This window comes from Alexandromys fortis, unplaced genomic scaffold, assembly GCF_014885135.2.
Source record: "Alexandromys fortis isolate MF-2015 unplaced genomic scaffold, M_Fortis_MF-2015_v1.1 scaffold_1, whole genome shotgun sequence".
Lineage (NCBI taxonomy): Eukaryota > Metazoa > Chordata > Mammalia > Rodentia > Cricetidae > Alexandromys > Alexandromys fortis.
The window spans coordinates 14,988,436-15,001,384 of NW_026067927.1; the positions used below are offsets into that span (position 1 = coordinate 14,988,436).

General features: G+C 40.7%; 1 protein-coding gene across 2 annotated transcripts in view; it reads left to right on the forward strand.

Moving 5' to 3' along the window:
- The window catches only part of Glg1 (golgi glycoprotein 1), an 87,865-nt gene that overhangs the window by 53,414 nt on the left and 21,502 nt on the right, over positions 1-12,949 (forward strand). Inside the window, exons 9-14 of one of the 2 annotated variants that reach the window (XM_050143596.1) lie at positions 2,071-2,192; positions 3,943-4,044; positions 5,960-6,113; positions 8,300-8,437; positions 10,873-10,959; positions 11,889-11,951. In XM_050143596.1, coding sequence (XP_049999553.1) covers positions 2,071-2,192; positions 3,943-4,044; positions 5,960-6,113; positions 8,300-8,437; positions 10,873-10,959; positions 11,889-11,951 — 666 coding nt within the window. The remainder of the gene's footprint in view (positions 1-2,070; positions 2,193-3,942; positions 4,045-5,959; positions 6,114-8,299; positions 8,438-10,872; positions 10,960-11,888; positions 11,952-12,949) is intronic. The other variant, XM_050143595.1, reaches the window with a different exon arrangement.

Here is a 12,949-nt window from a genome sequence, read left to right on the forward strand (position 1 = left end):
TCTTTTCATTTTGAAAGTTTTCTTTCTTAACACAGCAGATTTGAATTAATTTAGTGATCTGTTGACAGTCATCAGCAAGTACTGAGCTGTAAAGCATATGGATAATTATTATCTTCATGAGTATATGCTCCTCAAATTTACCACAGTCACCAACAATAGTCTTGGGCTATAATTAATGGGGTTTAGCCCATGCTTTCTCACACCAGGGATAACTGCACAGTGTTCTCCAGGCAGTCTCTCCGAAGCTTTTCTTTAATTCCAGGGCCTGGAATATATACGCAGTCATAGCATCAGTTTATATCGTTTTGTTTTTTCATTTGCCTTTTTTGAGGCAGGGCTTCTCTGTAGACCAGGCAAGCCTTGAACTCAGACATATGCCTACCTCTGCCTCCCTAGTGCTGGGATTAAAGGCATGTTCCACCATGGCCCAGCCAGAAAATGTCCCAATTCTTCTTCTTTTTTAAGATTTATTTACTTTATGAATATGAGTGTTCTATCTGCACATATGCCTTTATGTCGGAAGAGAGAATCAAATCCCGCTTTATATGATTGTGAGTCACCATGTGGTTGCTGGGAATTGAACTCAGAACCTCCAGCCCAAAACTATCCAATTCTTAAGGTGGGGGGGCGGGGAGGGGAGAACTTAAATGAGTAAGGGTCATAATTTTCTGTTTTTCTTTCTCACATTTAAGATTTTGACTCCACAACCCTATATGTCATCCATCTGTAGGAATAATGGTCTTCCATCTATAAAATGCTTTCCAATTTACCTTGTCTTTTTTTCATGTAGTATTAATTTTTGTTTGCCTATGTGTTGTTTGTTTGTTTGTTTTGGGATCTCAGTGTGTATCCCTGGATGTCCTAGAATTCTAAACCAGGCTGATCTTGAACTCAACAGAGGTCTCTGCATACTAAGCACTCTGGTTAAAGATGTGCACCACCACACTTGGCTGTTTCTTAAAATGTGCAGTTAAGGCCCGAGTGGTGGCACACACATTTAATTCCAGCACTCAGGAGACAGAGGACGGTGGAGCTCTGAGTTCGAGGCCAGCCTCGTCTAAAGAGCTCAGACATACATTTAGGCAAAACACTCATTCATAAAATAAAAGTACAGGAAAAAAAAGTAGAGAGAGATAATGGGAGAATGTAGAGTCAGATGAACTTGTCTAGTTCTCAAAGCTGTTGTTACACAGGAACAGAACCATTAATTGAGCTTGGGTCTTCTGATCAAGTTTCTGCAGTGCTCCAATCTGAGGTGCCTATTTTCCTGCCTTCATTCCACAATAAAGAACGAGTCAAGCAAAAGTAGATGAGAAGGAATGTATTCTCAGTTTCCTGTGCTATACAACAAACATTTGTGATCCTTAAGATATAAATATTGTTGGAAAAAGTAAGAAATTGTAACCATTCTTTTCTTATTTTTGTTTTGCTTTGTTTGTTTGTTGTATGTCTGTTTTTATAGACAGGGATTCTCTGTGTATCCCTGGCTGTCCTGGAACTCACCCTGTAGACTGTAGTTGGCCTCTGACTCAGAGATCATCTTCTTGTGCTGAGATCAAAGGTGTGCACCATCACCACCCAGCACATTCTTGTTTTCTAATTCCAGCTGTGAGTTAATTGAAATCTCTCACATCTGCCTTAATAAAACACTGTATACTTGTTATGTACCAGTGTTGCTGCAGCAAAATTTATAGCCTTGTTAGAACCAGATTCATCTCTAATTAGAGCTGTCTTTTGTTCTTCTCAACTCTGGCTTCCATCTAAGCAGCAGGTTGAGAAATCTGATTAGTCAGGAGGGAGCCTACATAGGCATATTGTAAAGACTTGTTTGTGGATGCCCAGTGAAGAAGGGTCCAACCAGGTGAATATTCAAGTGCCACAGTGACTTCAACAGAAAACCTGGAGCAAGTGGAGAAAATTGGGAAGTGTTCCGTTGGAGTTTTTCAGCGTGGCCAGTAACATTTGTAGAACATTGTTTAGATTATGTTGTGATGTGCTGGACCGAGCATCTGATGATATGACATTGCTCTTCTCTGTGCTTTAATCACCTTTTTTTTCCCCCCAACCCAGCTTCAGACACTGATTCAGGAGACTGACCCTGGTGCAGATTACCGCATTGATCGAGCTTTGAATGAAGCCTGTGAATCTGTAATACAGACAGCCTGCAAACACATACGATCTGGAGACCCAATGTAGGTTCTCTTGCTTGTAGCACTGTCCATATTGTATTTGGTTTGGCAGCACAGAGAACACTCCCTCAGATGACTTCTGAGTAGCTTTAACATCTTGACTGAAATTTTGTTGAACAGTGATACATACCAAAGTTTTGTTAAAACTAATATTGAAATTGAGACTTTTGATATGCCTCATCCATGATGAAGGATCAAACTGTGATGATACTTGTTGACAGTGTGCTGTACATGAACCTCTCTTGGTCACTGAGTAGCTTTTTATAATGCAAAGGCACTCAAGGTAGTGTGACCTTGTACACTGCTCCTCTGTCCTTTCATCCTTTTCTACATTGGCTACTTAAATCACCAGGAAGCAGTTCATCATAATTGAGACTGAAGACAAGATGTGATATTTCAAAGCTGTGGACATGGGCAAACTGAGTAGTGGCATTTTATCCAAGATATCAGAAAGCTAATTAAATGCTTGACTTAATATGAAATATTTGATGTTCATTTGTTTTATTCCATATGATGTGAAAACAATTCCTAAAACTAGATTGCAAGTAAGAACAGGTTTTCTGTTCTATATAACTTTCTTGTTTGTTGGGGTTTGTTTTTGGTGTTTTTAGTTGTTTAGACAGTGTTTCTCTTTGTAGTATTGGCTATCCTGGAACTCACTTTGTAGACCAGGCTGGCCTCCACCTCAGAGATTGCCTGCCTACCTCTGCCTCCTGAATGCTGGGCTTAAAGACATGTGCTACCACTGCCGGCTCACATACTCTTCACAGCTTGCATCTGGCAGTGTCTGACAATAAAAAGTCAGTGCCGCCCAGCTTTACCATCATTCGTTTGTGTGGAAGCTGCTGCTGCTCACACTGCAGGGGAGAATTAAAACGGCATTCTTGCTTAAAGCGTTTATGTTGGTGAAGGAGGTAGATGCTTGGATACTTAGACTGAGAATGTTTATGGAGTAATAACTATGTCAACCAGAAAAGGGACAAAGGGAAAGAAGGAAACACATTTTATGTGTATGGTGTTTTCCCAGCATACATGTTTCTGCACTGCTTGCTTGCCTGCTAACAACACAAAGTGGCAAGAAGGGGTGTCATTGCCTGGAATCAGAGCAATTATGAGGTGCTGGGAATTGGGCTGAGTCCTGTTGGAGAGTAATCAGTGCTCTTAAACACTGACATATCTCTTCATCTCTTACACTTTAAGTACAATGTGTAGCTCTTTGCTGGGTCTTGATTTGAACAAATATTTAAGTATACATGAGATAGTTGAAAATATTTGAGGGGGGGACAATAGTATTTTATATGAAAGTAAATAGATGTACCTTTTTGTTATTGCTGTGGGATATGGTAATGATAACAAATTTTAGAGAAATAGGATAAAGTATTTACTGAGAATTGCTTCAGTTATCAGCAAGAGATACTGAGTTTAAACAAATTTGGCTATAGGTTCACAAAAGCTATAAGGAGGAAACGTGATCAGTACACTGTTTTCTCTTTATACTCTTGTATTTATTGGAAATTTTTCATAGTAAATGATTAAAAACAAAGCTGTTACACAGACTTGAGCATGCAGAACTTGAAGTGCAAAATGACTTAAAGCTGGTAGAAGAAATAGTTACTGTCAAGTTCAATTAATTTTTGTGATTCTCAGAAAAATAAATCATGTCACCCTAGGGAAATACTGTATTGAAATAAGAGTTTTGGAGCCTGTCACCAGAATGACTCTTTCATTGCAATTTCACCTCTGTTATAACCAGGATTCTTTCGTGTCTGATGGAACATTTATACACAGAGAAAATGGTGGAAGACTGTGAACACCGTCTCTTAGAGCTGCAGTATTTTATCTCCCGGGATTGGAAGTGAGTATTTAAAAACCGGTGGAAGGCAGTGCCTTATTCTGCCTCTTTGTGTGGTCAGTATCAAATGGATAGGTGTGCATATGGAAAAGAATTTAATAGTTGACTAGAGTGTTCTGCTGCATAGTGTGTGTGAATTTGTTTGCCGCAGTGAGCATGTGAGAGTCAGAGGACAGCTTGATGGAGTCAGTTCTTTCCCTCCACTCTTACATAGGCTCTGAGGATCAAACTGTGGTCACCAGACTTGCATCATAAAGTGCTTTAACCGTGGAACCTTCTCACCAGCCCATATGTGTTTTTAAATCCAGGGCTACATTCTTAGAGTATACACTCCTACTAAACTGTGTTCCCATACCACACTTTTCGGTTTTATGGTAATCAATAACAAATTAACAAATTTTTCAAATTCTGGGATAACTAACTATCTCCAACCCCCAGAAAACCTACTTACTACTTCTAGAGCAGTATCTAAAAGCAGAGTCAACCCCCTGCCAGTCTGTAGGGTGCTAAACATCGCTATTTACCACCGTTGTGGAAGCTGGACTCAAACCATTCCTGATACTCCAAACATCTATTGTGAGTTCCAGGTACCAATGCAGACAGCAAGAGCATCTTCAGCTTTGACTCTAAAAAGATAGTGCATAAATGACAGTTTGGTTTTCTAATCCTTCTCTCATCCTGTTAGCAGAATAAAAAGAAAGCACGAGCTAGGGTAATGCTCTCTACATACAAATAGAATCACTGTAGTTTTTTGGTTGTGTTCAGCTGTTCTTTCTACTCTTTATTTTCCTTCTCCAGTTCTGCTGACTCTGGGTTCTACTGCTGCATCTGTCTCCCACACTCAGCTTCCTGTTTAGCTTACTTGAACCACTGTACTGTGGTCTTTACTTTCTTGATGATTAATTTATGTTTTGTTCACGTGAGTCAATGGAAAAGGGTTACTTGAGGTTTGATGTATTTTTATGGATTAGTTGGGAAGGCCAGCCATTTTGACACATGAGTGCATAATTGTATAATGGAGACTGAAGCAGAGATATTGCAAGTTCAAGACTGCCTTTGACTGCATAGCAAGACCCCGTTTCAGATAAACAAATTGGTATGGAAAGGATCAAAGGAAACAGTGATTTCTCCTCTTAGCTCTTTCTCCTATGATTTAAAAATGTGTTTCATAATCTACTAAAAGCTTAATGCTAGCCTCTCTCCTGCCATTAAATAGGTCTCCTGCAGTTGACAATAGAATGTGAGCAATCAGGTATCCCTTGATTTTTGAAGAAAAGAAGCAGGTTCAGTACATGATCCATAGTGTCTTGAGATGATTCAAAGTTAAATGTTTTATGATTTGATAAGTAATCTTCAGACAAATTAACCACTACTTCATCTTCCACAAGAAGATGAAGAGAACATCTTTGTTGTTGAGTGTTCTGAGTAGGAGACTGTTTTCCCTGTCATTTCCCGTCTTTTTTGAAGCTAGTACATCAGATAGGGTTGCACCGCATTCAACCTAGGAGAAAGTACTTAATGAAAGATTGCCTAGGCTAACAAACCTAGTTTTACTCTGCTGCCTGGGCTACTGAGTCTTATAGAAAAAGTAGGTACCTTACAGAGCCACAATGACATCTTTGAGGGAGACTAGACGTCTTCTATATGAAGGCTAACAAATTTCTCTAAGTTGACTATTGTGTCTTTGTGAGTGGCATTTAGAGTTGGGTGTGGCTGCTTATGCCTGAAATCTCAGTTTAGGAAGTGGCAGATCTCTGTGAGTTTGAGGCCAGCCTGGTCTACAAGAGCTAGTTCCAGGACAGGCTCCAAAGCTACAGAGAAGCCCTGTCTCTCGGGGGGGGAGGGGGGGGAGCCCTTAGCATGCATGAGAAGGAAAATATGCAAAGTAGTGCTTCTTTTTCCACTCTTAACCTTATAGGTTGGACCCTGTTTTATACCGGAAATGCCAGGGAGATGCTTCTCGCCTTTGCCATACCCATGGTTGGAATGAGACCAGTGAACTTATGCCTCCTGGAGCTGTGTTTTCCTGCTTATACAGACATGCCTACCGTACAGAAGAACAAGGAAGGAGGGTATGCTATCAACTTTGGTTTCCTCCTAATGCCATTTGTTTTCTACCTGTTCTGATTTCTGTCGTCACAAGGAAGCCTTTCTAGTGTATGTGGTAGGGTGGGAGGGTGTTATACTACTAGAAACATAATCGTTCAATGAGTATCCCTGCTGCTACAGTTGTCCACCAGCTTATTTCCTGTGTGTTTGTTTTTTGTTTCATTTTCGGGTTTTCTCTCTAAATTTCCAAATTACAAATCACAAATGGACAATTAAATTCTGCTGTTCTAATTTTATTTAGCTTTAAAGTTCCACTAGAAACTTTTAGCCAGGATACAAGTGGCTCTTTAGGTTTCTGCCTTTGGCAGCCAAACACAAATGCTTTATATTAATGAGATCTCTCTGACAACACACAAGTTGGAGCGGAAGCTTCAATACCAGCTTCTTGGCATTTCCCTGCCCCAGTTGCCACCCTTTGGTTTAATGTTTGTGTGAACTTAGCTCTCTTCCGGTACCACATAGCATACTGCTTGCTGTCACCCTGAGACCCTATTGAATATCATGTCTACATATGTTACAGATTGTAGCCCTGTTAGAACTTTACATATCTGAGTACAGATAGGTAAAGTGCTCCTGAGCCTAGACTGTCTAGGATTCAAATCCAGGAGATACAATTAGAAAGTGTCATACTTCAATCGCTAAATGTCTGGCCTAGTTTTTTATTCTTGTTGTTATTCTTTTGTATCAGAAAACATAGTATTTCTCATTGGCCACAGATATTCCCATATCCTGGTATTTGGTTAGTCACAACAGCAGGAGGTTCTTTCTCTTGTAAATAAAGAAAAAATATAGTTCTGGAGAGATGGCTCAGAGGCCAAGAGCACTGACTGCTTCTTCCAGGGGTCCTGCCTTCAGTTCCCTTCAACCACATGACCTGGATTGAGATCTGGTGCCCTCTTCTGGCCTGCAGGGTCACATACAGGCAGAACGCTGTATACATACCAAATAAATACCCCTCCCTCCCTCCCTCCNNCCCCCCCCCTCCCCCCCTCCCTCCCTCCCTCCCTCCCTCCCTCCCTCCCTCTCTCTCTCTCTCTCTCTCTCTCTCTCTCTCAAGGAGTAGAATCCCTTATGCTAACTTTTCAGGTTTTCTTAATTGCATTTTTTTTGTGTGTGTCCACACACACAGAGACACTTTCATGGCATGCATGTAGCCGCCATTAAACAGCTGGCAGATGTTTCTTTTTTCTTCTACCCTTTGAGTCCCAGGGATCATCAGGCTCAGCACAGCTGCCTTTACCCACTGTACCATCTCAACATATTCTTTGCGTGAGCTTTAAAAAATGCTTCTTACAGAGTTGAACTGAAATTCACATAACATAAAATTAGCCCTTTAAAGGAAGAAAAAAATCATTAGGACTGGGTACATTCACAGTACTGTACACATGTTGTCAATATTCTGTGACTCTGAAAGGGAGCTCCTGGGGCCTGATTCGGTGGGGAAATGTGCTTGTTGCCAAGCCTTTTTCCCTGAATTCATAACCCACGTAATGGAAACCAAGAACTGACTCCTATACATTGTCTTCTGATCACACATATGCCGTGGCACTTGCACAATTACTAAATGCACAGGCACAAATAAGTAAATAACTAGATGTAATTTTTAAAAAAATAAAATAAAATGAATCCCCATGCCCCCTAAGAAATTATACCTGCCTCAGGTGTGTGTTTTTTATGGACATCCAAAAGTATTGTTATTTACCTGTTCACCCTCTGCTCAGTCTATATAATGTCTATAATATACACCCCTGGCTATGTAATTGATGTTCTGTCGTTGCCTGCATGTATGTGTAGATCTTGCCTGAATCAGATCTAAAATCATATACTCAATGGAGTAGCAATATTATGTTGCTAAACAAAACCCTGCTTTGAACAGATTCACTGTTTTTTTTTCCCTCCAGGGTACTGTCAGAAAAGGACACCATAGGTATAGTTTAATGGAAAATGCTGGCTGTATAACTGCTTGGAGAAATTCAGTAGCTCCCTAAAGAATTTAATTTTTATTCTAGAAAATAACTTTGGTTTAAAGTTTGGGAAGTAAATAACAGGGCTAGTTACTAGTTTGGTGATAACAGATTTGTTCCGTCTAGGAACTTCATGTGTTTATTTTTCTAGCTTTAAAGTCTTTTGCTCATTCTTTCCAATTTAGCTTTCACGAGAATGCCGAGCTGAAGTACAGAGGATCCTACACCAGCGTGCCATGGATGTTAAGCTGGATCCTGCCCTCCAGGATAAGTGCCTGATAGACCTTGGGAAATGGTGCAGTGAGAAAACAGAGACCGGGCAGGTTGGTGATGGAGCTTCCATTTGCTTCCTATAATCAGAATGTAGTAACTCATATTTGTGTAAATTCCCTGAGGTACAATTCATTGTTTGCTGGTGTGATTTGTTATATTTTCAGTGTTCTTTCTAGAAGAAACCCACCAGAGGTTTCTGTTTGTTTGCTTTGCTTTTATTGCTTTTATGTAAGAATAGTTATATTTTTCATATGTTTTAATGTTACAATTTCTTTTTTTTATATTTATTTATTATACATACAATATTCTTTCTGCGTGTATGCCTGCAGGCCAGAAGAGGGCACCAGATCTCATTACAGATGGTTGTGAGCCACCATGTGGTTGCCGGGAATTGAACTCAGGAACTTTGGAAGAGCAGCCAGCGCTCTTAACCGCTGAACCATCTCTCCAGCCCCATGTTATAATTTCTTTATTATTTCTTTATTAGAGCTGATTATTTTCCTTCTTTGTGTAATGTTTAGAGCCAACGTAACTGGGGAGATGGCTCAGAGATTAAGAGCATTTGTTACTCTTGCAGAGGACCCAGGTTCAATTCCTAGGATATATATGGTGGCTCACAACCATCTGTAACTCCAGTTCTGGGGATCCTATGCCTTCTTTTGACCTTCACAGGCCCTAGCATGCACATGTTGCACATACATACATTCAGAAAAAACACTTATGTATTTAAACTAAAAGAAATCTAAAAATTTTTTGAAAGAAATAAATCTTTTTTTATTATTGATTTTTATTGAGCTCTACATTTTTCTCTGCTCCCCTTCCTGTCTCTCCCCTCCCCTTCAACCCTCTCCCAAGGTCTCCATGCTTCCAATTTACTCAGAAGATCCTGTTTTTTTTCCCTACTACCCATGTAGATTAGATCCATGTATGTCTCTCTTAGGGTCCTCATTGATGTCTAGGTTCTCTGGGATTGTGATTTGTGGACTGGTTTTCTTTATGTTTAAAAACCACTTATGAGTAAATACATGTGATAATTGTCTTTCTGGGTCTGGGTTACCTCTCTCAAAATAATATTTTCTAGCTCCATACATTTGCCTGCAAAATTCAAGATGTCTTTTTTTCCTGCGGTGTAGTACTCCATTGTGTACATACCACATTTTCCTTATCCATTCTTTGGTCAGAGGGCATTTAGGTTTTTTCCAGGTTCTGGCTATAACAGACAAAGCTGCTATGAACATAGTTGAGCACATGTCCTTGTGGCATGATTGAGCATCCTTTGGATATATACCCAAAAGTGGTATTACTGGGTCTTGAGGAAGGTTGTTTCCTAATTTTCTGAGAAATCGCCATACTGACATCCAAAGGGACTGTACCAGCTTGCATTCCCACCAGCAATGCAGGAGTGTTTGCTTTACCCCATAATCTCTCCAGCATAAGTTGTCATCAGTGTTTTTGATCTTGGCCATTCTTACAGGTGTAAGATGGAATCTCAGAGTTGTTTTGGTTTGCATTTCTCTGATGACTGATGAAAATGACTAGAAAATGTTGTTTAGCTTTCTGCTACCTCTGTCTAATAGAACAACCAAAAATGTGTTGATATAGAATCCCAGAAAAGATTTTCTTCACACTGTTCTATAAGGTAAATCTTTAGAAATCCCAACTACATTGTGGCCCACAGCTATGAAACTAAACCTAGAAATGGAATCATGGATAAGATTTTCCTTGTTACCTATGTGTATTACTTGCAGAAGCTTGGTGCATTTTTCCTTTGAGTCATTCCCCTCCCTAATTCTGGCTGTTGTAATTCCTCCAGTTCTTCTCCTGTCTTCCCTCCTATTCTAACAGAGTCCTGAAGAGTGGTCAGTATGTTGAGCCTGAGCTCTTAGCAGAGCACTCTGCTGAGAAGTAGCTTTAGGAGAGTGACCTGGAACTGTCCTAACAATCCTAAGCAGCTGAAAGGCTGTACAAGGCAGCGTCAGCTCAGTGCCTAAAGCCCAGAGAAAATACCCTTTAGGTAATAATAGTATGATAGTATGTGGTTAAAGGGTCTTGGAAATAGCCCATCAGTAAGAGCACTGGATTGTTTTCCATCGCTCATGTGATAGCTCGCAACCATCTGTAAGTCCAGTTCTAAGGAATCTGACTTCCTCCGGGCCCCAAGTGGCACAAGACACACATGCAGTCAAAACACTTTACACATTTTTAAAATTTAAACTAATTTTTTAGAATAGCCTACTAAAGTTTATAGGCTGAGGTTTACAGTTTGAAGATACCTGACTACTTCTTGTTCCTCAGTGTACTTACTTGGCCTTCTCAATCACTGTTATCAAGTACATGTTACATCTTAGTTTTAATCAGGTAAAGCTTTGTTGTTTAGTAGGGTGGTTTTAAAGGGGAGGCAAGGACAAAGGAGGCAGACACAGTGTCCCACCTTCCCTTGTTGGCTTCCATGACTGAACACTAAGGCTTGCCTTCTTATGTTCAGGAGCTTGAGTGCCTCCAGGACCATCTTGATGACCTAGCTGTGGAATGCAGAGACATAGTGGGCAACCTCACCGAGTTAGAGTCTGAGGTAAGTGATAAGGAGTTCCCTGGAGAAGTGCTGCCCCGGCCTGGCTGTTATTACTTAGCTCTGTCAGTCAGAAGAACCTAGTCAATCCTTTCCCTGTTTATAAAGAAGCACATTGTGCTGAATCCTGACCCCTCGATCACAGCTCCAGAAAAGCTATCTGCACGGTGTTGGGTTTTTCTTCCCAGTTATCACTTATTAAACCTTTTCTCACTTGAGAAAAGATGGCTACTGCACTTCGGGTCTCAGACTCCATTCAAAAGCAGTCTAAGCAGTGATAGTCTCTTATCCCTAAATCTCTTTCAGTGAGGTCATTTCATAGTGTTTGTTTTACATGAAAGATTGAATCATTGTTTCTCTCTGTTATACCCTGAAGCCTACTAAAATATAAAACTTGAGATTAAGAAGCCTCATAAGTGTAGACAGTACTGTTCAGAAGTACAGAGATAATAAAAACTCTAAAGAATTTGCATACTCTAATATTATTGTCAAATGTTTCATCTCCCCTTTATTTTTATTTTTGTTTTTGTTTTCTGAGACAAGGTTCTCCGTGTAACCCTGGTCATCCTCGAACTCAGAGAGATCTGCCTGCCTCTGCCTCCCAGGTCCTGGGATTAAAGGCATTGCCACCACCGCCCAGCACATTACCTCCCTTTTCTATCTCTGCCTCTGCATTCGTTCAAGTTGATAGAAAGATCTGCCTGCCAGGTGCAGTGGTTCCCGCCTATGCCAGCTGCTACATACAATGCCAGTTCAGGAGACAGAAGCGGGCGGATCTCTGTGAGTTCTAGCTAGGGCTACAAGATAGACGGATAAAGATAGGAGGAAAATACATACACACACACAAACACACACACACACCCTATAGCCTCTTCTTCCTCTAAGCTTGGCTTTTGTGAAGCAGAGTGATTAATCTATTTCATCTTCTACAGGATATCCAAATAGAAGCCTTGCTGATGAGAGCCTGTGAGCCTATAATTCAGAACTTTTGTCATGTAAGTGATGTCTGGGGGAACACGGGTTACTAACAGAACCAAATTCAGTAGGACTTTGGGCCTCAAAGATGTGGGGTTCACCCTGTCTTCAGCATACCCTACTCTCGAATAATAACCAGCTTTAGCAAATTTGGGGGTGGGGAGTTGGAACTGTAGATAGATTGAGGGAGGAGCCAACAGCTTGGGGGACTTTGATGATTATAGAGCTTGATCCCTGCAGTTAGTAGCACTCTGCACATGAGCAGGTGTGTGGCTAGCCAAAGTGGGTGTGGTGACTTATAAGAAAAGATACAGAGGCTTGAGAGATCTTAGAGGTTAAGAGCACTGGCTGTGCTTCCAGAGGTCCTGAATTCAATTCCTAGCAACCACATGGTGGCTCACAACCATCTATAGTGGGTTCTGATGCCCTCTTTTGGTATAAAGGTGTACATGCAGATAGAGCACTCATATACATAAAATAAATAAATCTTTTAAAAAGAGAGAGAGAAATTTCAGGGCACAGCTGAGTTGCTTCTCAGGAATTGTTAGCAATGGTAGTAGCTTCCTCTTTGAGCTGTCTCCGTTACATCTCAATGCAGAGTGACTTCTTTTACTTTATTTCTTGCTTCCTTTTTACCCAAATTGTAGGGGTGAAGTGAATTTAGTAACCCTTAATATCTGACAGCTAAGCCAGGTGATGGTGGTGCACGCCTTTTTTCCAAAGGGAGGCAGAGGCAGGCGGATCTCTGTGAATTTGAGGCCAGCCTGGTCTACAGAGTGAGTTCCAGGACAGCACAAAGAAACCCTGTTTTTGAAGGGGGGGGGTCAGGGGTGTGTGTGGCTGGAGCAATGATTGCTTTTCCAAAGGACCCAAATTCAATTCCCAGTACCCACTTGGCAGCTCACAACTGTCTAGTTCCTGTCTCAGGGATCTGACACTCTCACATAGACATGCATGTCAGCAAAACACCAAAGCACATAAAATAAAAGTAAATAAATCATTGAAAGGAAGAAAGAAA